Source organism: Lepus europaeus, chromosome 3 (assembly GCF_033115175.1).
Source record: "Lepus europaeus isolate LE1 chromosome 3, mLepTim1.pri, whole genome shotgun sequence".
Taxonomy (NCBI): Eukaryota; Metazoa; Chordata; class Mammalia; order Lagomorpha; family Leporidae; genus Lepus; species Lepus europaeus.
In genome coordinates this window covers 120,072,445-120,097,201 of record NC_084829.1, presented here as the reverse complement: position 1 = coordinate 120,097,201, position 24,757 = coordinate 120,072,445, and the positions used below count along the sequence as shown (strand labels likewise).

The following is a 24,757-nucleotide window of genomic DNA, read 5'->3' as shown; positions in this document are numbered from 1 at the left end:
GGAATATCTTTTTTCATCCTTTGATTTTCAGTCTGATAGTATCTTTATTGGTAAGTTGTGTTTTGTGTAGGCAGCAAATAGATGGGTTTTGTTTTTTAATTCATTCAGCCAGTCTAACTCTTTTAACAGGAGAGTGGAGGCCATTCACATTCAAGGTGACTATTGATAAGTAAGGACTTTGCCCTGCCATTTTTCCAAAAATAGTCCTATTTTTTACTTTGGATTTCCTTTGTACTTTTACTGGGGGATTTTCTGCTTTTATCCTCTTTCTTAGTGATGACCTTCTTTCTGTGTTTCTGTGTGTAGCACATCCTTAAGCATTTTTGGTAAGGCTGGGCAGGTGTTGACAAATTCTTTCAATTTCTGTTTGTTTTGGAGGGTCTTTATTTCTCCTCCATTTATAAATGAGAGTTTTGCAGGTTATAGTATTCTGGGTTGACAGTTTTTTTCTCTTAAGACTTGGAATATATTTACCATTCTCTCCTATTCTCTAGGGTTTCTGATGAGAAGTCCACTGTGGGTCAAATTGGAGATCCTCTGAAATTAATCTGCTGTTTCTCTTGTGCACATTTTAAAATCTTTTCTTTATGTTTTACTATGGAGAGTTTGACTACAATATGTTGTGGTGAAGATGTTTTCTGATCATGTCTATTAGGTCTTCTATGCAGTTCCTGTTCTTGGATGTCCCTTTCTTTCTCCAAATTAGGGAAGTTTTCTGTTATTATTTCACTAAAAAGGCCTTCTAATTCTTTCTCTCTTTCCATGCCTTCAGGAACTCCTAACACCCATGTGTTGGGTTGTTTGATAGTATCCTCTCAATCTCCAACAGTGCTTTTTAGTTTTCTTATTTCTTCTTTTTGTTTTTGGTCTGACTCTAAAATTTCCTGCAATTTGTCTTCTAAGTCGGATATTCTTTTTTTCTGCTTCACTGATTCTATTGTTAAGGCTTTCTAGTGCATTTTTATTTGTTCTATTAAATTCTTCATTTCCAAGATTTCATTTTGATATCTCTTTAAAATCTCAATTTTGTGAGAGAAATTTTCTTTCCTGTCATGTACAGATTTCATTACTTCACAGATTTGTTTCTGATTACTTCTTTTTTTTTAAAGATTTATTTATTTATTTGAAAGAGTTACACAGAGAGAGGAAAGGCAGGGAGAGAGAGTGAGAGGTCTTCCATCCAATGGTTCACTCCCCAATTGGCCTCAGTGGCCGGAGCTGAGCCGATCCTAAGCCAGGAGCCAGGAGCTTCTCCCGGGTCTCCCACGTGGGTGCAGGGGCCCAAGTACTTAGGCCATCTTCTACTGCTTTCTCAGGCCATACCAGAGTTGGATAGGAAGAGGAGCAGCCGGATCTCCAACTGGCGCCCATATGGGATGCTGGCGCTTCAGGCCAGGGTGTTAACCCATTGTGCAACAGCGCCAGCCCCTGCTTCTAACTACTTCTAAGTAATCCTACCATCAATTTTTCAAATTCTGTGTCTGGTGTTTCTTCAGTCTCTTCATCTTAATATTCTAGTTTTGAAGTGTTATATTCTTTGTGGGGCATCACATTGTCCTGTTCTTATTTCTTATATTGCTGCGTTTAACATTCTGCATTTGTGGAGATACGCATTGGTTTCTTGTTTTTTCCTGTGATACCTTTAGTCTTTAGACTATGCTTCTGTGCATTAATGGAGTGTCTGTTTTTCAGTTAATACTTAGAGTCATGTGATGAGTATGGCCTGGGAGCTCTGTTCAGTCATACAGGGTAAAGGGAGTATCCAAGGTGATACCCACATTTGGTATGGTAAATCTCTCTCTCTCTCTCTCTCTCTCTCTTTTTTTTTTTCCAGAGTAGAGGTTTGTTTAGCTCTGTTGGCATAGTCGCAGCTCCCCTCCTCTCTTCAAGGGTGCTAGCCCAGTGATATAATATTCGTCCACACTGCCACAAGAACCACACAGAGGATCTGTGCAGTCCTTGGTATAAGCACAGATTCCTCAGCAATGACCCTCACCAAGGAATCAGGGAGCCCTAAGCATATGGAGCCTCCCACAGTGACTGCCCAAAGTCCTAGCCATACCCTGAGCCCTCCCACACACCCACAGTGTTTTCACAGTCTTTTTTCTTAAGTGTTTTTATTTATTTGTTTAATTTTTTTATTTGACAGGTAGAGTTATAGTCTTCCTTCCATTGGTTCACTCCCCAAATGGCCGCCACGGCCGGAGCTATGTTGACCAATCCAGGAGTCAGGTGCTTCTTCCTGGTCTCCCATTTGGGTGCAGGGGCCCAAACACTTGGGCCATCCTCTGCTGCTTTCCCAGGCCACAGCAGAGAGCTGGACTGGAAGAGGAGCAGCTGGGACTAGAACCCGGTGCCCATATAGGATGTAGGCACCACAGGTGGAGGATTAACCAATTGAGCCACAGCACTGGCCTCTTCACAGTCTTAACACACGCAAGCTTCCCACAGTCATTAACACCCAGCCCCCTGTCAGTTCTCCCTGCCAGACTCAGGCATCTCTGCTTGACTGGCTGCTGGGCACATGGAGACGATCAGGTACAACTGTTACACACGTCCAAAGTGGTGCCGACCGTCTCTCAGCTTGTTTCAGGACGCCAGTTGCAGGTTGGTCTGGGAGAGAGAAATGAGCACCTTCTTTTTTTTTTAACTTTTATTTAATGAATATAAATTTCCAAAGTACAGCTTATGGATTACAATGGCTTCCCCCTCCCATAACTTCCCTCCCACCCGAAACCCTCCCCTCTCCCGCTCCATCTCCCCTTCCATTCACATCAAGATTCATTTTCAATTCTCTTTATATACAGAAGATCAATTTAATATATATTAAGTAAAGATTTCAACAGTTTGCACCCACATAGAAACACAAAGTGAAACATACTGTTTGAGTACTAGTTATAGCATTAAATCACAATGTACAGCACATTAAGGACAGAGATCTTACATGAGGAGCAAGTGCACAGTGACTCCTGTTGTTGACCCAACAAATTGACACTCTAGTTTATGGTGCCAGTAACCACCCTAGGCTCTCATCATGAGTTGCCAAGGCTATGGAAGCCTTCCAAGTTCACCGACTCTGATCATATTTAGACAAGGTCATAAAAGACAGGGTGAGGATAGTAACCAATGATCCTAAGAGTGGCATTAACCAGGTCTGAACAATTATACAGCATTAAGTGGGGAAGAGGACCATCAGTGCACACAGGTTGAGAGTAGAGCCATTGGAGGTAGAGTAGAGGTTATGATTACAAAGGAATGAGGCCCAAGTGCACTAGACAGGGTCTAGAACAAAGGACAGAGTCATTATTAGAGGAGCTAAGAAAGGTGCTGTCTAAGCTACAATTAAGTTTTCTGATTGAGAGGCAAATAGAACCTGACAGAAGGGGCTTGATAATAATCTGTTGGGCTTTAGGCCTTGTAAGTTAAGAGGCCCAGACCTATCTATCTCTTCACATGGGGTATATCCTAAGGGAGGTGTGAACCTCCTAGGGGAAGGCACTCTGTTGACTTTCATTACTTGGCTGGCCCAAGTGCAGTAGACAGGGCCTAGAACAAAGGACAGAGTCATTATTAGAGGAGCTAAGAAAGGTGCGGTCTAAGCTACAATTAAGTTTTCTGATTTAGAGGCAAATAGAACCTGGCAGAAGGGGCTTGATAATAATCTGGTGGGCTTTAGGCCTTGTAAGTTAAGAGGCCCAGACCTATCTATCTCTTCACATGAGGTACATCCTAAGGGAGGTGTGAACCTCCTAGGGGAAGGCACTCTGTTTACTTTCATTACTTAGCTGGCCTGGGAGCAGAGCTGGTCAGGTAAAGGCAGGGGGCATCTCTAAGAAGAAATTTACAGTTCTGCCTGCAATGTTGCTGACCCTACAGGTCATCCCTTCAGCTGCAGTGGTCACTTTGGAAGTTGGGCTGAGTGAAGGGCTTTTCAGCTTAGAGCCAATAAGATCTGTGGCTCTGACCTGGGCATCCTGCGACTCCAGGGCAGGTCCATTTCCAGTGATCCAACTCTTGGCAGAGCTGCCAGGGCTCTTCACAAGTTGATTTCTGCTGAAGCCCAGGCTTACCACATTGAAAGCTACTGCAGTGGACTGGCCTGTGTCTTCATTCTTTATCATGAATTTTTTGGCTGGTTGAACAATGGTTTGCTATTATAAAGTTTCACTCTAAGTAAACAAATAACATGTTTTGATATAAAGATGTTTCAGAGCAATTGCTACGTAGATATATTCAGTTTTTTTCATGTTTTTTAAAAAGAGAAATTAATTGTTTAAAAATGACAGCTTTCTAAACCCTAAGGTAGTTGAAATGAAAATAACACAATCATCCATCTGCTGTTAGCTCCCTAAGGAATTTTATGCATTATAAAATTTGCAAATCTAGAAAAATCAAATTAGTTTGGCTGCTTATGCCCTTAAAGAAAGAGGAATGAACAGACAACGTTCTGCATAGCTTCAATTTGTAAATCCATATAGGTATCTTTCCAAGTCTTATCAGATGTTATCTTTTTTGTTTGTTCAATTCCCTGAAATGAGTTAGGGATTTTTCACTACTGTAATTGATTCTTTAAATTAATCAATTAAGTTGGCTTTTCTGGGTAGTAAATATTTTTGCTTTTTCTCTTTCTCTTTATGATGCTAATTAATCAAAAGTTCAGGGAAAATATCAGACAATTTTGCAGTGTTTCACTTTTTGACTGTTAAAAGTTTTTAAATTTAAGGTATGCATGTAAGTACCTTTTATACTTTCTCTGAATACTAAGTAAATATGATCCTTTCTTTTTTATCTTTCATTTATGGAAAGTGAAAATGTTTATAATAAAGCACAATGTTGATACTTGCAAGAAGATATCTAATATGAACCTGCTCTCAAGGAGAAGAAATAAGCATATATCTAAAACAGAATTAAGTAAACCTCATAAAGTATAAATTGCATAAAACAAATTGTATATTGTAAAGTATAAAATTAAGAAATGTAGGAAAACTGACACTTTTCAGTTGACCACTTCATTTGAGGCAATGTGCTAGCATCTTTAAATGTGCTATATGAATTAAGTTATTATTAATAGGTGTTTCATTGTAATTGCCACAAATATCTAGTAGAATGGAACATCAGTGTTGCTGGTGCCATCATGGAAACTAAGAGGAAACAATAATAGAACAGGAATATTCCTACTTGCATTGCCTCCCAGGGCATTAGAACTGAAAGAAACAGAAGAGGGGAAGAATCTTCCAGGCAAGGGTAATTGCATTTTGAAGACGTGGAGAGAATAATGCTTCATTCCAAATAACACCGAGTGCACTGGTTAGGAGGCTGAGATACTTCCAGTAGCTTGGTCACATACTGTTGAATCTTAGGTCAGTAAGAATTGAATAAAATAGGTGGATAAACCACGTTAAAATAAGCAACAGAATCTGCATACTGACTTTAGAGAAGAAAGATTTGGGTAGGAAATACACTGACTGTTGATTTCTTTGGGCGGTACGAGTTCTCTGTCTTTATGAAAGATATAGGCAGGGCTTCAAGAGAGTTAGTAAGCAGCCAGGCAGTAACTGTTTCTCCAGCCATGGATTTGTCCCACAGTGGAGAAATTCTTTACTCCTCTGAAAATTTTTTTTTTTCGCTCTATTATCCAAGTGTTGGGGAAAACAGATTTAACTTCTCTAGTGCTCCTCTGCTTGCTAGCTTTGCAAACCAAAAATAGAGAAGAATGTATTACTAGAGTGAGTGATTTCAGTCCATATTCAGTAAATTCTGTCAACTTATGTATTCTGAGACTATTACATTTATACTGAATATGATGGGCTCTTTAAAATAATTTCATTAAGTAAGTATTGTTTAATAGGACAGGTATGATATGACATGTCATTGTTGGCATTTTCTATAATAACTTAAGATATATTTTTCACAGTGGCTTCAGGAAGAAGGGAATTATGTATTTTTCTATTTCTTTTTTTTTGTTGTTGTTGTATTTTTTTTTATTATTAAACTTTTATTTAATGAATATAAATTTCCAAAGTATAGCTTATGGGTTACAATGGTTTCCCCCCTCCCATAACTTCCCTCCCGCCCGCAACCCTCCCCCCTCCCGCTCCCTCTCCCCTTCCATTCATGTAAAGATTCATTTTCAATTCTCTTTGTATACAGAAGATCAGTTTAGTATATACTAGGTAAAGATTTCAACATTTTGCCCATATAGCAACATCAAGTGAAAAAACTACCATTGGATTACTAATTATAGCATTAAATAGCAATGTACAGCACATTAAAGACAGAGATCCTACATAATTTTTTTTTTCAAAATAATTAATTTTCTATGCCATTTCCATTTTAACACCAGGTTGTTTTGTTTTTTTTTTTTTTTTTCATTTCCAATTCTCTTTATATACAGAAGATCACTTCAGTATATAATTAGCAAAGACCTCATCAGTCTGCGCCCACACAGAAACGCAAAGTATAAAAATACTGTTTCAGTACCAGTCCTAGCATCACTTGGCTTTAGACGACACATTAGGGACAGATCCCGCATGGGGTGTAAGTACACAGTGACTCCTGTTGCTGATTTAACAATTTGACACTCCTGTTCATGGCGTCAGTAATCTCCCTGGGCTCTAGTCATGAGTTGCCAGGGCTATGGAAGCCTTTAGAGTTCGCTGACTTTGATATTGTTCCAATAGGGTCATAGTCAAAGTGGAGGTTCTCTCCTCCCTTCGGAGAAGGGTACCTCCTTCTTTGAAGGCCCCGTTCTTTCCACTGGGATCTCACTCACAGAGATCATTCATTTAGGTCTTTTTTTTTTTTTTTTTCCCATGATATCTTGGCTTTCCATGCCTGCTATACTCTCATGGGCTCTTCAGCCAGATCTGAATGCCTTGAGGGCTGATTCTGAGGCCGGAGTGCTGTCTAGGACATCTGCCATCCTATGAGTCTGCTGTGTATCCCACTTCCCATGTTGGATCTTTCTCTCCCTTTTTGATTCTATCAGTTAGTATTAGGAGATACTTGTCTTGTTTGTGTGATCTCTTTGACTCTTAGACCTATCGGAGCTATCAATTGTGAGCTGAAATTGATTACTTGGACTAGTGCGATGGCATTGGTACATGCCATCTTGATGGAATTGTGTTGGAATCCCCTGCACATTTCTGACTCCACCATTTACGGCCAGTCCGATTGAGCATGTTCCTAATTGTTCATTTCCTCCCTCTCTTTTTCCACTCTTAGATTTAACAGGGATCACTTTTCAGTTAAAATTTAAACACCTGAGAATAATTGTGTGTTAATTACTGAGTTCAACCAATAGTACTAGAACAACAACAACAACAACAAATACTAAAAAGGATAGAGTATTACATTGTACATCTAAAGTCAGGACAGGAGCTGATCAGTTCATTGTTGCTTATAGTGTCCATTTCACTTAACAGGTTTTCTCTTTGGCGCTCAGTTGTCACCGATCAGGGAAAACAAATGATATTTCTCTCTTTGGGACTGGCTCAATTCACTCAGCATGATGTTTTCCAGATTGCTCCATCTTGTTGCAAATGACTGGGTTTCATTGTTTCTTACTGCTGTATAGTATTCTATGGAGTACATGTCCCACAATTTCTTTATCCAGTCTACTGTTGATGGGCATTTGGGTTGGTTCCAGGTCTTAGCTATTGTGAATTGAGCTGCAATAAACATTAAGGTGCAGATGGCTTTTTTATTTGCCAAATTAAATTCCTTTGGGTAAATTCCAAGGAGTGGGATGGCTGGGTTGTATGGTAGGGTTATGTTCAGGTTTCTGAGGAATCTCCAGACAGACTTCCATAGTGGCTTAACCAGTTTGCATTCCCACCAACAGTGGGTTAGTGTCCCTTTTTCCCCACATCCTCTCCAGCATCTGTTGTTGGTAGATTTCTGAATGTGAGCTATTCTCACCGGGGTGAGATGGAACCTCATTGTGGTTTTGATTTGCATTTCTCTGATTGCTAGTGATTTTGAACATTTTTTCATGTGTCTGTTGGCCATTTGGATTTCCTCTTTCGAAAAATGTCTATTGAGGTCCTTGGCCCATCTCTTAAGTGGGTTGTTTGTTTTGTTGTTGTGGATTTTCTTGATTTCTTTGTAGATTCTGGTTATCAATCCTTTATCTGTAGTATAGTTTGCGAATATTTTTTCCCATTCTGTTGGTTGCCTCTTCACTTTCCTGACTGTTTCTTTCGAAGTACAGAAACTTCTCAATTTGATGCAATCCCAAATGTTAATTTTGGTTTTGACTGCCTGTGCTGTTGGAGTATTTTCCAGGAAGTCTTTGCCTGTGCCTATATCTTGCAGGGTTTCTCCAATGCTCTCTAATAATTTGATGGTTTCGGGTCATAGATTTAAGTCTTTAATCCATGTTGAGTGAATTTTTGTGTAAGGTGATAGGTATGGGTCTTGCTTCAAGCTTCTGCACGTGGAAATCCAATTTTTCCAGCACCATTTATTGAATAGACTGTCCTTATTCCAGGGATTAGGTTTGGATCTTTGGTCAAATATAAGTTGGCTGTAGATGTTTGGATTGATTTCTGGTGTTTCTGTTCTGTTCCATTGGTCTATCCATCTGTTTCTGTACCAGTACCATGCTGTTTTGATAACAACTGCCCTGTAGTATGTCCTAAAATCAGGTATTGTGATGCCTCCGGCTTTGTTTTTGTTGTACAGGATTGCTTTGGCTATTCGAGGTCTTCTGTGTCTCCATATGAATTTCAGCATCATTTTTTCTAGATCTGAGAAGAAGCTCTTCGGGATCTTGATGGGTATAGCATTGAATGTATAAATTGCTTTTGGGAGGATAGACATTTTGATGATATTGATTCTTCCAATCCATGAGCATGGAAGATTTCTCCATTTTTTGGTATCCTCTTCTATTTCTTTCTTTAAGGTTTTGTAGTTTTCATCGTAGAGATCTTTAACGTCTTTGGTTAAGTTTATTCCAAGGTATTTGATTGTTTTTGTAGCTATTGTGAATGGGATTGATTTTAGAAGTTCTTCCTCAGCCGTGGCATTGCCTGTGTATACAAAGGCTGTTGATTTTTGTGCATTGATTTTATATCCTGCTACTTTGCCAAACTCTTCGATGAGTTCCAGCAGTCTCTTAGTAGAGTTCTTTGGGTCCCCTAAATAAAGAATCATATCATCTGCAAAGAGGGATAGTTTGAGTTCGTCCTTCCCGATTTGTATCCCTTTAATTTCTTTTTCTTGCCTAATAGCTCTGGCCAAAACTTCCAGAACTATATTGAATAGCAGTGGTGAGAGAGGGCATCCCTGTCTGGTACCAGATTTCAGTGGAAATGCTTCCAACTTTTCCCCATTCAATAGGATGTTGGCCATGGGTTTTTCATATATTGCTTTGATTGTATTAAGGAATGTTCCTTCCATACCCAGTTTGCTTAGAGTTTTCATCATGAAAGGGTGTTGTATTTTATCAAATGCTTTCTCTGCGTCTATTGAGAGAATCATATGGTTTTTCTTCTGCAGTCTGTTAATGTAGTGTATTACGTTGATTGTTTTGCGAATGTTGAACCATCCCTGCATACCGGGGATGAATCCCACTTGGTCTGGGTGGATGATCTTTCTGATGTGTTGTTGCATTCTATTGGCCAGAATTTTATTGAGAATTTTTGCATCTATGTTCATCAGGGATATTGGTCTGTAATTTTCTTTCAATGTTGCGTCTCTTTCTGGCTTAGGAATTAAGGTGATGGTGGCTTCATAGAAAGAATTTGGGAGGATTCCCTCTTTTTCGATTGCTCTGAATAGTTTGAGAAGAATTGGAGTTAGTTCTTCTCTAAATGTCTGGTAGAACTCAGCAGTGAATCCGTCTGGCCCTGGGCTTTTCTTTGTTGGGAGGGCCTTTATTACTGTTTCAATTTCTGTGTCAGTTATTGGTCTGTTTAGGTTTTCTATGTCTTCCTGGCTCAATTTAGGGAGGTTGTATGTGTCCAAGAATCTGTCCATTTCTGATAGATTTCCCTGTTTGCTGGCATACAAGTCCTTGTAGTAATTTCTGATGATTCTTTTTATTTCTGTGGCGTCTGTTGTTACGTTTCCCATTTCATCTCTGATCCTATTGATTTGGGTCTTTTCTCTTCTTTTTTTAGTTAGTTGAGCCAATGGGGTGTCAATTTTGTTTATTTTTTCAAAAAACCAGCTCCTCGTTTGGCTGATTTTTTGTAATGTTTTTTTGGATTCAATCCTGTTGATTTCTTCTCTGATTTTAATTATTTCTCTTCTCCTACTGGGTTTGGGTTTGGTTTGCTCCAGATTTTCTAGATCCTATAGATGGCTTGAAAGCTCATCTATTTGGTGCCTTTCCAATTTCTTGATGTAGGCACCTATTGATATAAACTTTCCTCTTAACACTGCTTTTGTTGTATCCCATAGGTTTTGGTATGTTGTGCTGTTATCCTCATTTACTTCCAGAAAATTTTTGATTTCTGTTTTAATTTCTTCTATGACCCATTGTTCATTCAGGAGCATGTTGTTCAATCTCCATGTGTTTGCACGTGCTCTAGGGATTCCTGAGTTGCCAATTTCCAATTTCATTCCTTTGTGGTCTGAGAAGCTGCATGGTATGATTCTAATTCTTTTGAATTTGCTGAGACTTGCTTTATGGCCTAGTATGTGGTCAATCCTAGAGAGGGTTCCATGTACTGCTGAGAAGAATGTAAAGTCCTTAGATGTAGGATGAAATGTTCTGTAGATGTCTGTTAGATCCATTTGGGCTATAGTGTCATTTAAATCTACTGTCTCCTTGTTGATCTTCTGTCCTGTTGATCTGTCTATCTCTGAGAGTGGAGTATTGAAGTCCCCCAGTACTATTGTATTGGGGTCTAAGTCTCCCTTTAAGTCCCTTAACAAGTCTTTTAAATAAGCTGGTGCCCTGTAATTAGGTGCATATACGTTGAGAATCGTTATATCTTCCTGTTGAATGGATCCCTTAATCATTAAATAGTGCCCCTCTTTGTCTCTCCTAACAGTTTTTGTGGTAAAGTTTATGTTGTCCGATATTAAGATGGCTACGCCCGCTCTCTTTTCATTTCTGTTGGCGTGGTATATCTTTTTCCAGCCTTTCACTCTCAGCTTGTATGGATCATTGTTGGATAGATGGGTTTCTTGTAAGCAGCAAAAGGATGGGTTTTGTTCCTTAACCCAATCGGCCAATCGGTGTCTTTTAACTGGACAGTTCAAGCCATTAACATTCAATGTGACTATTGAGAAGGAGTAACTTTGCCCTGCCATTTGCCAAAGATATTTTCTAATATCTGGTTTGAGATTCCTGTGATCTTTTGCTCTGAGGTTTCCTTCCTCTACTTTCTTTCATATTGGTGACCGTGTTTCTGTGTTTGTGTATGTAACACATCTTTAAGCATCGTTTGCAGGGCTGGACGAGTGGCGACAAATTCTTTCAATTTCTGTTTGCTGTGAAAGGTCTTAATTTCACCTTCATTCACAAATGAGAGCTTTGCAGGATATAATATTATGGGATGGCAGTTTTTCTCTCTTAGTACCTGGGCTATATCTCGCCATTCTCTCCTGGCTTGTAGGGTTTCTGATGAGAAATCAGCTGTAAGTCTAATTGGAGATCCTCTGAGAGTAATCTGGCGTTTCTCTCTTGCACATTTTAGGATCTTTTCTTTGTGTTTCACTGTGGTGAGTTTGATTACGACGTGTCGTGGTGAGGATCTCTTTTGATCATGTTTATTAGGGGTTCTCTGAGCTTCCTGTACTAGGATGTCTCTGTCCTTCTCCAAACCTGGGAAATTTTCTGCTAGTATCTCACTAAAAAGGCCTTCTAATCCTTTCTCCCTTTCCATGCCTTCAGGAACACCTAGAACCCGAATGTTGGGTTTTTTAATAGTATCCTGTAGATTCCTGACAGTATTTTTTAGATTTCTGATTTCTTCTTCTTTTCTTTGATTTGACTGTTTCCTTTCCTGTTCTCTGTCTTCTAATTCCGATATTCTCTCTTCTGCTTCATCCATTCTGTTTTTAAGGCTCTCTAATGTGTTTGCCATTTGATCTATTGAGTTCTTCATTTCATTGATGTTTTTTGCCAGTATCACAGTTTCCTGTTCCACTAATTTTTTCATTTCATTTTGATTCCTCCTTAATATTTCATTTTCACGGGAGAGATTTTCTATCTTGTCCATTAAGGATTTCTGTAGTTCAAGAATTTGTTTTTGAGAACTTCTTAATGTTCTTATGAATTTTTTAAAATCTGCTTCTTGCATTTGCTCTATCTCTGCATCTTCATAATCTTGCATTGGCGTGTCTTGATCACCTGGGGGCGTCATAGTGCTTTCGTTGTTTTTGGTACCTCCACTTCTATGTTTCTTGCTTGGCATGTTAGAGATAATTTGTGGTGTTTTTGTTTTTGTTTTTGTTTTTGTTTTTTTTTTCTCTCGTTATACTATGCCTCTAAGTGAGCTGTCTGTTTTGTTGGAGCCTTAGGGGCTGTGATGGGTGTGGCCAGAGAGCTATGCTTGTTTCTTGAGGTTTAAGGCTGTGTAAAGAGCGACTCTCCCAGAATACTTGCTCCTTGCTGGGATGCTCTCTCTCTCTCTCTTTTTTTTTTTTTTTTCTTTTGACTCAGTTGGGAGTGGAGTTGAGGGTAGTTGAAATCTAGCCTCTGTGAGTATTCGTTTGATCTACCCCTGGGACCATACACAGACTTTATGCAGCCCTCAATGTGTTCTCCAGTTTCGCTAAAGATACTGAGTTTGGCTGAGCTTTACATATGTAAAATCGCGGTGCTCTTTGTTTTGCTTGGTGAGTGAAGGGAGAGGCCTCTGTTCCCCCTCCCCCCAATGTCTCGGACTTCTCAGGTCTTTGTCTTACCGTCCTCCTCCGTTCCCGCGCTGGCGAGATTCTGTGGCTCTGGCTCCGCTCCCGCAGCTGCTGCTCGGCTTGTCTCGGTTGGTTTTCCACGCGGTGGGTTCCCTGTAAGTCCTCTGTGTCTCATCCACAAGATCCGGAAGCGTTTCCTCTGCAGTTTTTTTTCTTGAGTCTTTTCCTGAGGCTACAGTAGTTCCACTTTTATGAAAGTTTATTTTCCCAAACTAAGGCACACGTCCTCACTATCCGCCATCTTGGCTCCGCCCCCCGTATTTTTCTATTTCTTATTTCAGTGTACAGAAAATATATACCCACATCTCTTTCCTTATTTCTCCATTTTACTTTTAGTTTGTTGTATGAAAGTTTCTTTTGTTGCTATTCATTTTATGTTTGTACATTGTTTGCATTCACTCAGTGTTTATTAAGTACCTTTATGTATTCTGCATAAATGAAGTACAGGTTACAAGCCATGGATATTGTGCATATGTGGAGTACAGGTTACAAGCCATGGATATGTATCAGAACCCACTGAGGACATCTGTTTCTTATTATTGAATTTTATTTACTCATTTTGCTCCATTAATTTTGTTTTATTTCTGAAGATTTTAATTCCTGTTTCATAAATTGTATCCATTCCAAGTTGTATATACGCTTCTAACACTGAACTTTGATAGTCCGATATAAATACACATAAAATACAAGTTCACGTTTGAAGCCTCTCTAATATATGCCCTCACATGCCCTGATACCATTTTCTGATTTCTTCATTTTTGTTTTAGGAAACTTCATTTCTTCGAATTTTTGTTCTGAAGGATTTTATTCATACTAAAGTTATTGATATCTGTTTCACATCATTGTTTTTTTTAAAGATTTTATTTATTTATTTGAGAGGTAGAGTTACAGACACTAAGAGGGAGAGATAAAGAGAAAGGTCTTCCTTCTGTTGGTTCACTCCCCAAATGGCTGCAATGGCCGGAGCTGTGCCGATCCGAAGCCAGGAGCCTCCTCCAGGTCTCCCATGTGGGTGCAGGGACTCAAGGACTTGAGCCATCTTGCACTGCTTTCCCAGTTCACAGTAGAGAGCTGGACTGGAAGAGGAGCAGCTGGGACCAGAATTGACACCCATATGGGATGCTGGCGCCTCAGGCGAAGGATCAACCTACTGTGCCACAGCGCTGGCCCCTCATCGTTTTTTTTAAAATGGATATTTGATATTTGTTTTTAAATGCTTATTATCTCCATATATCTTTATGTGAAAGATTTCTTGAGAATTTATCTAGAGCCTCCATAAAAATGAAATGTCTGTAGTAGAGTATCATTGTCCAGTTATACCTATATTTAAATTTTACTTTTATTCCTTTATTATGGATCTCAACTTTAGTGCACAAGTAAACTGCACATATCTTCAAAGGTATGAATGACTGGACATCAACCCTTGGCAATCTGATAATTAGCCTGGAATAGAATCTATCTTTATTTTAAAATAACTGAATCATTTTATATAATAAATGAAGCATTACCTGTTGAAATGTAAAAAAGTAAATTTTTACCCTGAAGATAAAATGATTAACTTTTCTGGAGCTTCACAAATAATGTCCAAGGTCTAGCCCTTCTCTACAAGTTTAAGAAGTCATCTCAGGCTGTACAACTAAATCACTGTGAACAACTCCTTTTCTTTACAGGGAAGAACTGAAAGCCCCTGATCCTTATATGATATTCAGTGGCACAGGCTCTTTGAGCAATTCTTCTCACTTTGCTCCTTAGCTTAGTGTACTCTTCATTGATGTAGATGGAAGTCAATGTCTCCTAGTGGGAGCTATTGTGATCCAAAGAACACATGACATTGGGAATGCACATTTTTCACACATTTCTCCATGCAGTGCACATACTACTTTGTTGTTAAGATAGCTACTTGTAGTATACTTTGGGGAAGAGAAACACCAGTATTATAACAAGCACAAAGATCTACTTATTAATGAAGGTAATTTTTTTCATACTTGATCATATAGTTTCTTGGGAACCAGAATTCTAAGTGTTCTCATGTAATCTTAGAATGTTCTAGCAATAGTTTATAAAAATCACATTGTGGTACTATATCATAGTATAGTTGAAAGGAGATTTTTTTCCATGACTATAGGGATACATAGTCAGAATTTTAATGCTTGTTTTATTAAAACTATTTTAATTTTGCCAGATCAGCAAAATGTCATCAATCATAAAACACTGAAATTTTATATTATTTAAACTTGGAAGGCTGAAATATAACTCAGCATAATATATAGACACACCAGGGCCTGGTTTAGGTATTAAAACAAAAAGAGAGGCTGGCACTGTGGTGTAGCGGGTAAAGCTACTGCCTGCAGTGCTAGCATCCAATATGGGTGCCAGTTCAGGTTCCAGCTACTCCAATTCCAATCCAGCTCTCTGCTATGGCCTGGGAAAGCAGCAGAAGTTGGCTCAAGTCCTTTTGCCCCTGCACCTGCGTGGGAAGACCCCAGGGAAGCTCCTTGCTCCTGGCTTCATATCAGCACAGCTCCAGCCATTGTAGCCAACTGGGGAGTGAACCAACAGATGGAAGACCTCTCTCTCTTTGCCTCTTCTCTCTCTGTATAACTCTTTCAGATAACTAAATAAATCTTAAAAAAAAAAAAAAGAACTTCCTGTCATTGCCTATGTGGCTGATTATGATAAAGTGGACATTTATAGTGTTTATTATGGCTAACTTTTAAAAATGCTATTGATAAGACTGAAAACTTCAAATCGATATTTTATCAATTGATTATTATCAAATATCTATTTGAAGTTTTCAGCCTTATCAACAGCATTTTTAAAATTCTTGAAATTTTTAAACTTTATCAGTTGGTCATAATTCTGTGAGCATGAGGATAATTTATGATATATTTGTTTCTAATTTCAAGTGGTAGAATCTCAAATGAAATTTCCTTTTTTCTGTATAGGAAAATGAGAACCATTGACTCATAAAATAGGGTAAAGCCATCCTTAGCAATCTCTCTCTCTCTTTGGCTCTTCTATATGATATATGCATTTCTACTGGGAACCTAAGTCACCTCATAGCCCCATGATTAACAGGAAGAAGAAAATTCCATCCCCAGTTAGGTTTAGAAAAAATTATTTATTTATTTATTTACTTATTTATTTGACAGGCAGAGTGGACAGTGAGAGAGAGAAACAGAGAGAAAGGTCTTCTTTTTCCGTTGGTTCACCCCACAATGGCCACTCTGGCTAGTGTGCTACAGCCGGCGCACCGCGCCGATCCGAAGCCAGGAGACAGGTGCTTCTCCAGGTCTCCCATGTTGGTGCAGGGCCCAAGGACCTGGGCCATCCTCTACTGCACTCCGGGGCCACAGCAGAGAGCTGGCCTGGAAGAGGAACAATTGGGACAGAATCCGGTGCCCCAACCGGGACTAGAACCCAGTGTGCCGGCACCGCAGGCGGAGGATTAGCCTAGTGAGCCGCGGCACCAGCCTAGGTTTAGAAAATTTGGAAATGTTGAATATCTCCCCTTGCTTATTAAGTGGTTGCTTTAGGATGAAGATCTTTTACTAGAAGTGAAGAACTGGTATTCTTTCCCTGTAAGAATAAACGATTTACCTAGTGGCATAGTAAGAATGATAAATAACAAGGTAAATTGTAGCTTAGCTGCTCTTATTTAAGGCAAAATTTAACAATACTGCTAAGACTGCATTCCAGTCTAAATAAGTAAGACTTATTTAGATATGGTTTAGATATTTAGATATGGTTTATTACGGAGCTAACCACATCCTTTTTAAGTTAATTTTTAAAAACAATTTAAAATTTTTATTTTTTTATTTTATTTGAAAGGCAGAGAGAATGAGAAACACAGAGCTTCCATCTGCTAGTTCTTTCCCCAAAGCCCCCAACAGCCAGAGTTGGGTTAGGATGAAGCCAGTAGCCAGGAACTCAATCCAGGTCTCCCATATGGGTGGCAGACACAGAAATCCTGAGTAATCCATAAGCTGTACACTGGAAATTTATAGTCATTAAATAAAAGTTAAAAAAAAAAAAGAAATCCTGAGCTATCAACTACTGCCTCCAAGACTGCACAGTAACAAGAAGCACAGTAGCTGGGTTCAAACCAGGCACTCAGAGAAGAGATGTGGGCTTCCTAAGCAGGACTTAACCCCTACACCAAACAGCATCCCCCTCCTCCAGTTTTTAATTTTTTTTAAGCTTAGCTTTGTTTTATTTTAGTTTTAAGAATAAATTACCACTTTAAGTAAGGTGTGCATCCAGTATGATGTCCTGCGGACTGTGACTGTTTCCTGAAAAATGGGATTTTCTGTGCTGAAACCATGAAACCATAGGCAAACTGAGATGATCTGTTTAGCTCGACTCTTCAGAGTACTGAAAGATTAATCATTGCTGGTCTAAAGAGTAGATAGCTGATAACAGTGATGTTTAATTTATTCTTCTCTATCTCTGTAGATCTAAAGTCGACCCATATTTTGAAGTTCAGCTGAAATGGCACTTCTCCCTAACCAGCTGGAAATAATCTCTTCCTCTTCTGAATGCACATAGCACTTTATCTGTACCATCCTTATTCCACTTAGGGCTTTTAACACACCTCCATCACAGTTATCTGTATATGCATTTTATCTCTGACACTACACGGAAAGTTCTTTTAGGGTAGATATATGATTTATCTTTCATCCCCACAGCCACTTGCAGAGTTTTCCACATGGATTATCTCAGAAGGGATCTATTAAAAGGAACGAATAAGTCCACAAGTAAACTAGATTATATTGATAGCATGAGATACACCAGTGTGTAATGAGAGGAAAGAAACTTCTGTGATACAGCATTCAGAAAACAACTTTTGGTTCCCTGTACCACTAGATGGCTATGTGATTTATGTCTCTTAATTTTGTATGTGTGTGTGTGTGTGTGCGTGCTCATGTTACTGTTTCTTCAGCCAAAAATTAGAAGTTTCAGTTAGACTCTGAACTATGTGATGATGCTTTTAAATGTTTTGTTAGCTTGGCCACCCAGTGTTTACATGACCTAATCCAAACTTTCGGCCTTTCCTGCGGTTCTCTGTACTATGGAACTCCTTCTTCACTTTTGGTTAATGATCACAAACTCCTGCTTCACAAAGAAACCTAGCCTGCATTAGGAAACTAACTCACTCACCCTCATGTATTATCCTACATTAAAAGTAGAATACTGACTTCTTAAAATGTAAACATGACTGTCAGGAAGGAAGGAGCGGCCGGCGCCGTGGCTCAACAGGCTAATCCTCCGCCTTGCGGCGCCGGCACACCGGGTTCTAGTCCCGGTCGGGGCACCGATCCTGTCCCGGTTGCCCCTCTTCCAGGCCAGCTCTCTGCTGTGGCTAGGGAGTGCAGTGGAGGATGGCCCAAGTCCTTGGGTCCTGCACCCCATGGGAGACCAGGAGAAGCACCTGGCTCCTGCCATTGGAACAGCGCGGTGCGCCGGCCGCAGCGCGCTACCGCGGCGGCCATTGGAGGGTGAACCAACGGCAAAAGGAAGACCTTTCTCTCTGTCTCTCTCTCACTGTCCACTCTGCCTGTCAAAAAAAAAAAAAAAAAAGGAAGGAAGGAGCATCCATGCTTCCGTATATTTGCAATTAAAAATTATAGTATGCATTTCATGGGGAAAGTAAAGTATTTCTAGATCATTTTCATGTTAACAGCTTCTTCGTGTTTTATTTGTTCTTGTTTGTTTACAGCTAAATAAAATAGATTGCTATAAAACTATCATTAGCCATTGTATATTTAATGTTCTTAAGTGCTTTTTCTAGGAGAAAAGTTATTTGTAAAAAATTCCCCTGAAATATCTGAAAATGTAAGTGACACCTCTTAAAAGAACACATTTGTCTGTTTTTGAAATATACATTAAAATATGTAAAATATTGCTTTCATCAATTTTCAATTAAAATTTGATTGTTATGCAAACTGTTCTCCATTTTATAACTAAGTTTTCTATTGTTTTTAGTGACTGATGCCAGTGTGAGGAGTGAGAATCTTTCATCTGTGCAGCAGCTTGGCATTAAAATGACTATCAGGTATATTATGAGGAAATATATCCCTTGTGCATTTCTAGAATTTGTTTGATCTGCCTTAAATATGCTTAACAATATTTAATTTAACAACCTGCTATTTTTGTATACTTCAAATTCAGAGTTTATCATTCAGAAAATAATCAGGGTTTTTAGGATATTGGCACATTATTAAATTTCCTCTGCAGTGAAATCTTTTACAGTTCATTGGTATTCCAGAAGCTATAATCTGTGTAGGCCTCTATGACTATCATTTTTTTTCCAAAAATAATATTGTAAAAATTAGCACATTGGTAGCACAATCATACCATTTTCTAAAATATGATTAGTTCTGATTGTCAAGCTATGGTGTTGAGTACAAAAGTACCTTAAGGATATATAAAGAAGTTAAAAATAAATGAGACAAAATTTTTATGGGTAGAATTCTTTGTACTCCTGTAATTCTTAAAAGAAATGTGCAAGCTACATGATAAACTCAGGCAATTAAGGGTTGAGTTATTGAAACATCCCTCTTAGTAAATGGGGCTTTGAGAGTCCTATTTTACTTACAGGGTCATTTTCAGAATCAAGTATTAAAAAGATACCTGTGAGAGATATGAATATGGCTGAGTGTTCTTATATATCCATAGCATGATGAAGGTGATGTTAACGCAAGCTCTCCCACTTGTGTCACAGAGCATATGCCTCTCTTGATCGTAATTTGTTACTCTATGCTTACTTTTTTACATTTTGTAATTCCTAATTTCTATTCTGAAATGGAAACTGTAGATAATATAAGCAAAAGAGTGACATTTTAACTCAATATAATATTTTATAAGGGTTTATTTATTTTATTTGAAAGGCTTAGTGATAGAAAGGAGGAAGAAAAAGAGGAAGAGAAAGAGAAAAAGAGGTCCTCCATCTATAGGTTCACTCCCCAAATGGCTGCAATACGTTGGCCTGGGCCAAGCCAAAGCCAGGGACCTGGAGCTTCCTCAGAGGCCCAAGAACTTTACCATCTTCCACAGCTTTCTCAAGTGCATTAGCAGGGATCTGAATTGAAAGCAGAGCAACTGATGCCTCGATATGGGATGCTGGTGTTGTCAGTAGCAGCTTAACCCTCTGCACCACAACACCAGGCTCTAATATTCTAATAAATAAATGGAAAGTGATTTATGATGGAACGTTTGGATACACTACAGTTTGAAATTTAGTTGGCGTCTGTATGTAGAACCGTTATGACTGTTGTAAATACAGATTGATTTTGTTTTCGTTACTCAAATTCCAAAAGGGATGTTGCCAATAGCAAAGACACTTTCCAAAATGGTGACCAAATCTTAGTAAAATTTATGCATAATTGCATTCAGTGTATTTTAAAATATATGTAAGTTCACCGATCCTGTCCCGGTTGCCCCTCTTCCAGGCCAGCTCTCTGCTGTGGCCAGGGAGTGCAGTGGAGGATGGCCCAAGTCCTTGGGCCCTGCACCCCATGGGAGACCAGGAGAAGCACCTGGCTCCTGCCATCGGATCAGCACGGTGCGCCGGCCGCAGCGCGCCTACCGTGGAGGCCATTGGAGGGTGAACCAACGGCAAAAGGAAGACCTTTCTCTCTATCTCTCTCTCTCTGTACTCTGCCTGTCAAAAAAAAAAATATATATATATATATATATATGTAAGTTTATATAAAGCAGAATTAGTTTCAGATAATTATAAATAGTTTGTTCATCCTTACAAATAACAGGACATTTGAAAGATGTTAATATTGTACAGGACTCTGTCTTGGGTTGAAATCCTGGCCTTTGTTCACTAAAGTCTCAATAGTATCCTCCCTCGATAACAATTAAAAATTGCCAAGGCAAATATATCATAATTGTTAATAAGATATATTGAGAGTTCATCTGTCCAAAATTTTAAATATAAAATAGCTAAGCTAAAAGTAGAAATTTATAATCTTAAAAGCTTGAGATCTAAAAAGCAATTCACTTGTATTTTTATTAAAAAAAAAAAAAGTCTTTAAGGGGCCAGTGTTGTGCAGACGCATCCCATATCCAGGTACCTATTCTAATCCTGGTGGCTTCTCTGCTTCTGATCCAGCTCCCTTCTAATGCACTTGAAAATACGTTTGAAGATGGCCCAAGTACTTGGGCCCCTGGCAAATGTGTGGAGACCCCTGCCAAGTGTGTGGAGAGTAGGATAGAGTTCCCAGCTTCTGGCTTCAGCCTAGCCATGATCTAGCTTTTGTAGCCATTTGGAGAGTAAACCAAAAAATGAAAAATCCTCCCGCCATCAATCTTTCAAATCAATCAGTCTTTAAAAAGAATGTTCAACACAGGGCCTGAAGTGTTTAATTTTATGTTTTATGGATTGTTAATGTAGGTATGGCAAATTGCTCAACCTGTTAAAAGATGGTGCAGAAAATGATCTTACTTGGGTGTTAAAGCACAGTCAGAGATTGCTGAAACAGCAGCAAGCTCCTGTAAGCTCTTCTCTTCATATCCTTTTCTGAGTGGATTTGCAACAGTTGAATTTTATTCATATAAATCTTCATATTTGGATATCACGTTTCTAATATAATAATATTTAACTATATTAGTAATTTGTTAAGATATATCTTTATGGTGATTTACTTTGTATTTTGAATATGCATTTTGTTAAATTAACTCATAATCATTAGATTCAGTTACTCAATAAGCCTTAAACTGAGTAACTAAAGTCTTTACAGTGTATTTTCAGACACGTTTAAGAGCATTTTAGACATCAGTTTCCTAGACCCAGAATTAGACTGCTGCTTATTTTCATATACCATATCCATTTATTATTTCATTTGATTGGTTATCAAACTGGGTTTGACTTGAAGGAACACAGTGTATAAAAACCATTTGCATTACTGAATTCTAAAAAATGTGTGGATTTTATACTTGCTTATGGTAGTCATTTCGCAAATAATCACAACTAAAGTTAGGATGGTACTCTTAATGATTTAAACAAGTGAATTTTCACAAAGTGAGTAATTTTTTCTCCAGTTACTATTGCCATCAGCTCCCACAGTTAGAAAGTAGTATATTAAAATAGTAATTAAGGAAGTGATTTTCTTTTTTACTATTAAAGCTCAATTTTACTTCAATATCTTAATAATAGATTGAATACACAAGAAATAATATATACCATTATATCTCTTTCCTATTGGAGATCTTGGGAATAGATATTTTTAGAGTTCTTATATTTATTCTTATAAGATAGTATATTTTAAAAGCTCCTTAACTGCGCAGTTTAGTCTGCCTGCAAGGGAATTATGCTGGCCATGACTGGTTTGTGTCTTCTCTGTTCATGATAATGTTGGGTGACAAAGAGAAAACATTCCAATTTCTTCAGCAGTTCTCCAGGATTCTGACCTCTGCTTTCCTCTGGTTGCCAAGACTACATGTTTCTGTAAGGCTTTTTAGTTTGCTTTTAAATGAGGGTTTGCAATTTTAAGGAACATATTTAAATTCTTTGGGTTATTATTTTATTTGTAGAGTACTATGTCATAATTTATATTCATTTTTCTACCTGAATACTTTTTTGACTGCTTCTGTTTGAAAATATAGACTTGACATTTTCTCAAATACTTGATGTCTTACCTGCTGGTATCTGAATGAAAGATTAATGACCATAGAAGTATATTTCATGAAATAGCATGATAATGAAAAAGAAGTTTAAAAATTGTTAAATTATAAACTTTTAATTTGCTAGGTTAGTGAAATTCTGTATGTAAAAAGAGAACTATGAATGGTATTTTTATTGTTGCTTTAATAGAAAAATCTCTTGATGGTTAAATTATACTATAAAAAATAACTAAGTAGAAATTGTAACAGTATTCTACAGAGGAAGAGAATTGTTTTATATGCATTTTGGAAATACATACTTGGTTTTTATTAAGAGATATAATTTATTTTTAAAAATTCTACTAGTTTATGAACTCCTAGAGATTATATTAAAAGTAGATATATCCTTTATTTTATCAATGTTTCTGTTTAATTTACTTGCTATTTTGTTAAGATCTTCAACTAAGGGAAACTGTCTAAACTATCAGCGATATTAATGCTTCTCAGTTTTTTTCTATGACACGTGCAGTAAAATCACATAGAACCTAAGACAGGCTAAGGATTGTCTATAAGAAGATGAAAATGTTTATTAAGCACTTTTAATTATATATTTGTGTGTCTATGCACATGTGTGCATACATGTTTGTGCCAAGGAAGATAAAGTCAGAACATCACAAAATATATTCAGTATTGAAATTTTAACATTTAATACTTGAAATAGTTACATAGGATTCCAGAGGAAGATTTTTGCAATTTATACATTTTACCATAATGTCTAATTTCGGTCACATAAACAGGAAGAAATAAATGGCAAAGTAGTATGTATTGGTTTTTCCTCCAATGAATGTAACTATTCTACTATTAATCAGAATTTTTGCATGTCTGTGTGTCTTCTTGATGATTTCTTTTTTTTAAATTTTATTTAAATTAAACAAATTTCATGTATTTCATATATATTAAGATTTAGGAACTTAGTGACAATCCTCCACCCTCATCCTCCCTCCCACCCATGCTACAATCTCCTCCTCCCTCTCACATTCCCACTCTTAATTTTTATAGCAGTCTATTTTCAATTTAATTAATGATCATATAGTTAACTCTACACTAAGTAAAAGATTTCAATAAATAGTATGAAGAAAAAGAAAAGAAAAATAACATTTCTCAATGGAAGAGACAAAGACTGTAAACAATCAGTGAATCTCAAAATGAATATTTCACTCCAATACACTGCATTTCAGATACTCTATTAGTTACCTTGGATAAGGAAAATATATATCTACTTTTAGGGACTGGCTTCTTTCTCTAAGTATAATGGCTTCCAGTTGCGTCCGTTTTGTTGCAAAAGACAAGATTTCATTTTTTTATAGCTGAGTATTACTCCATAGTGTATATATTCCATATTTCTTTATGCAGTCAACAGTTTATAGATATCTTGGTTGATTCCATATCTCCACTATTATGAATTGTGCTGCAATAAACATGTGAGTACAAATAACTTTCCTATGCTGATTTATTTTAGTGTGTGTTAATTCCCAGGGTTTGGATGGCTGAATCACATTATAGGTCTAGATTCAGGTTTTAGAGGTATCTCCATACTGTCTTCCACAGTGTTTGTACCAATTTACATTCCAACCAACAGTGGACAGGATACCTTTGTCCCCACATATTCTCCAACATTTGTCATTTGTTGATTTTTGGATGAGAACCATTATACCTGGAGAGAGGTGAAAGCTCACCATGGTTTTGGTTTACATTTCCCTTATGTCTAGTGGTCCAGAACATTTTCTCAAGTGTCTGTTGGCCATTTGAATTTCCTATCTTGACAAATACCTGTTGTTGTCCTTTGCCTATTTCTTAACTAGATTGTTTGTTTACTGTTATTGAATTTCTTGAGCTCTTTATAGATTCCTGATGTTAATCCTTTATTGGTTGTGTACTTTGCAAAACTTTTCTCCCACTTTGACAGTTGTCTCTTCACTTGGCTGAGTGTTTCTTTTGCAGTGCAGAAGCTTCTCAGCTTGATGTAATCCCTTTTGTCAATTTTGGCTTTGATTGCCTGTGCTTTTTGGGTTTTGTCCAAGAAGTCTTTGCAAATGCCAATGTCTTGCAGAGTTTTTCCAATGTTTTCCAGTAACTTGATGGGTCAGAGATTTAGAACTTTGATCCATTTTGTGTAGATTTTTGTGTAAATTATAAGGGTATGGGTCTAGTGCATGTGGAGATCTGGTTTCCCCAGCACAATTGATTAAAGAGACTATTCTTGCTCCAGAGA

At 37.9% G+C, this 24,757-nt stretch overlaps 1 protein-coding gene across 10 annotated transcripts in view; it reads left to right on the top strand.

Moving 5' to 3' along the window:
• The window catches only part of TBC1D32 (TBC1 domain family member 32), a 304,455-nt gene that overhangs the window by 233,590 nt on the left and 46,108 nt on the right, over positions 1–24,757 (top strand). For 9 of the 10 annotated variants that reach the window (XM_062186699.1, XM_062186693.1, XM_062186698.1 and 6 more), the window contains 3 exons: positions 18,859–18,928; positions 21,278–21,393; positions 22,176–22,330. In XM_062186699.1, the coding sequence (XP_062042683.1) occupies positions 18,859–18,928; positions 21,278–21,393; positions 22,176–22,330 (341 nt within the window). The remainder of the gene's footprint in view (positions 1–18,858; positions 18,929–21,277; positions 21,394–22,175; positions 22,331–24,757) is intronic. The other variant, XM_062186700.1, reaches the window with a different exon arrangement.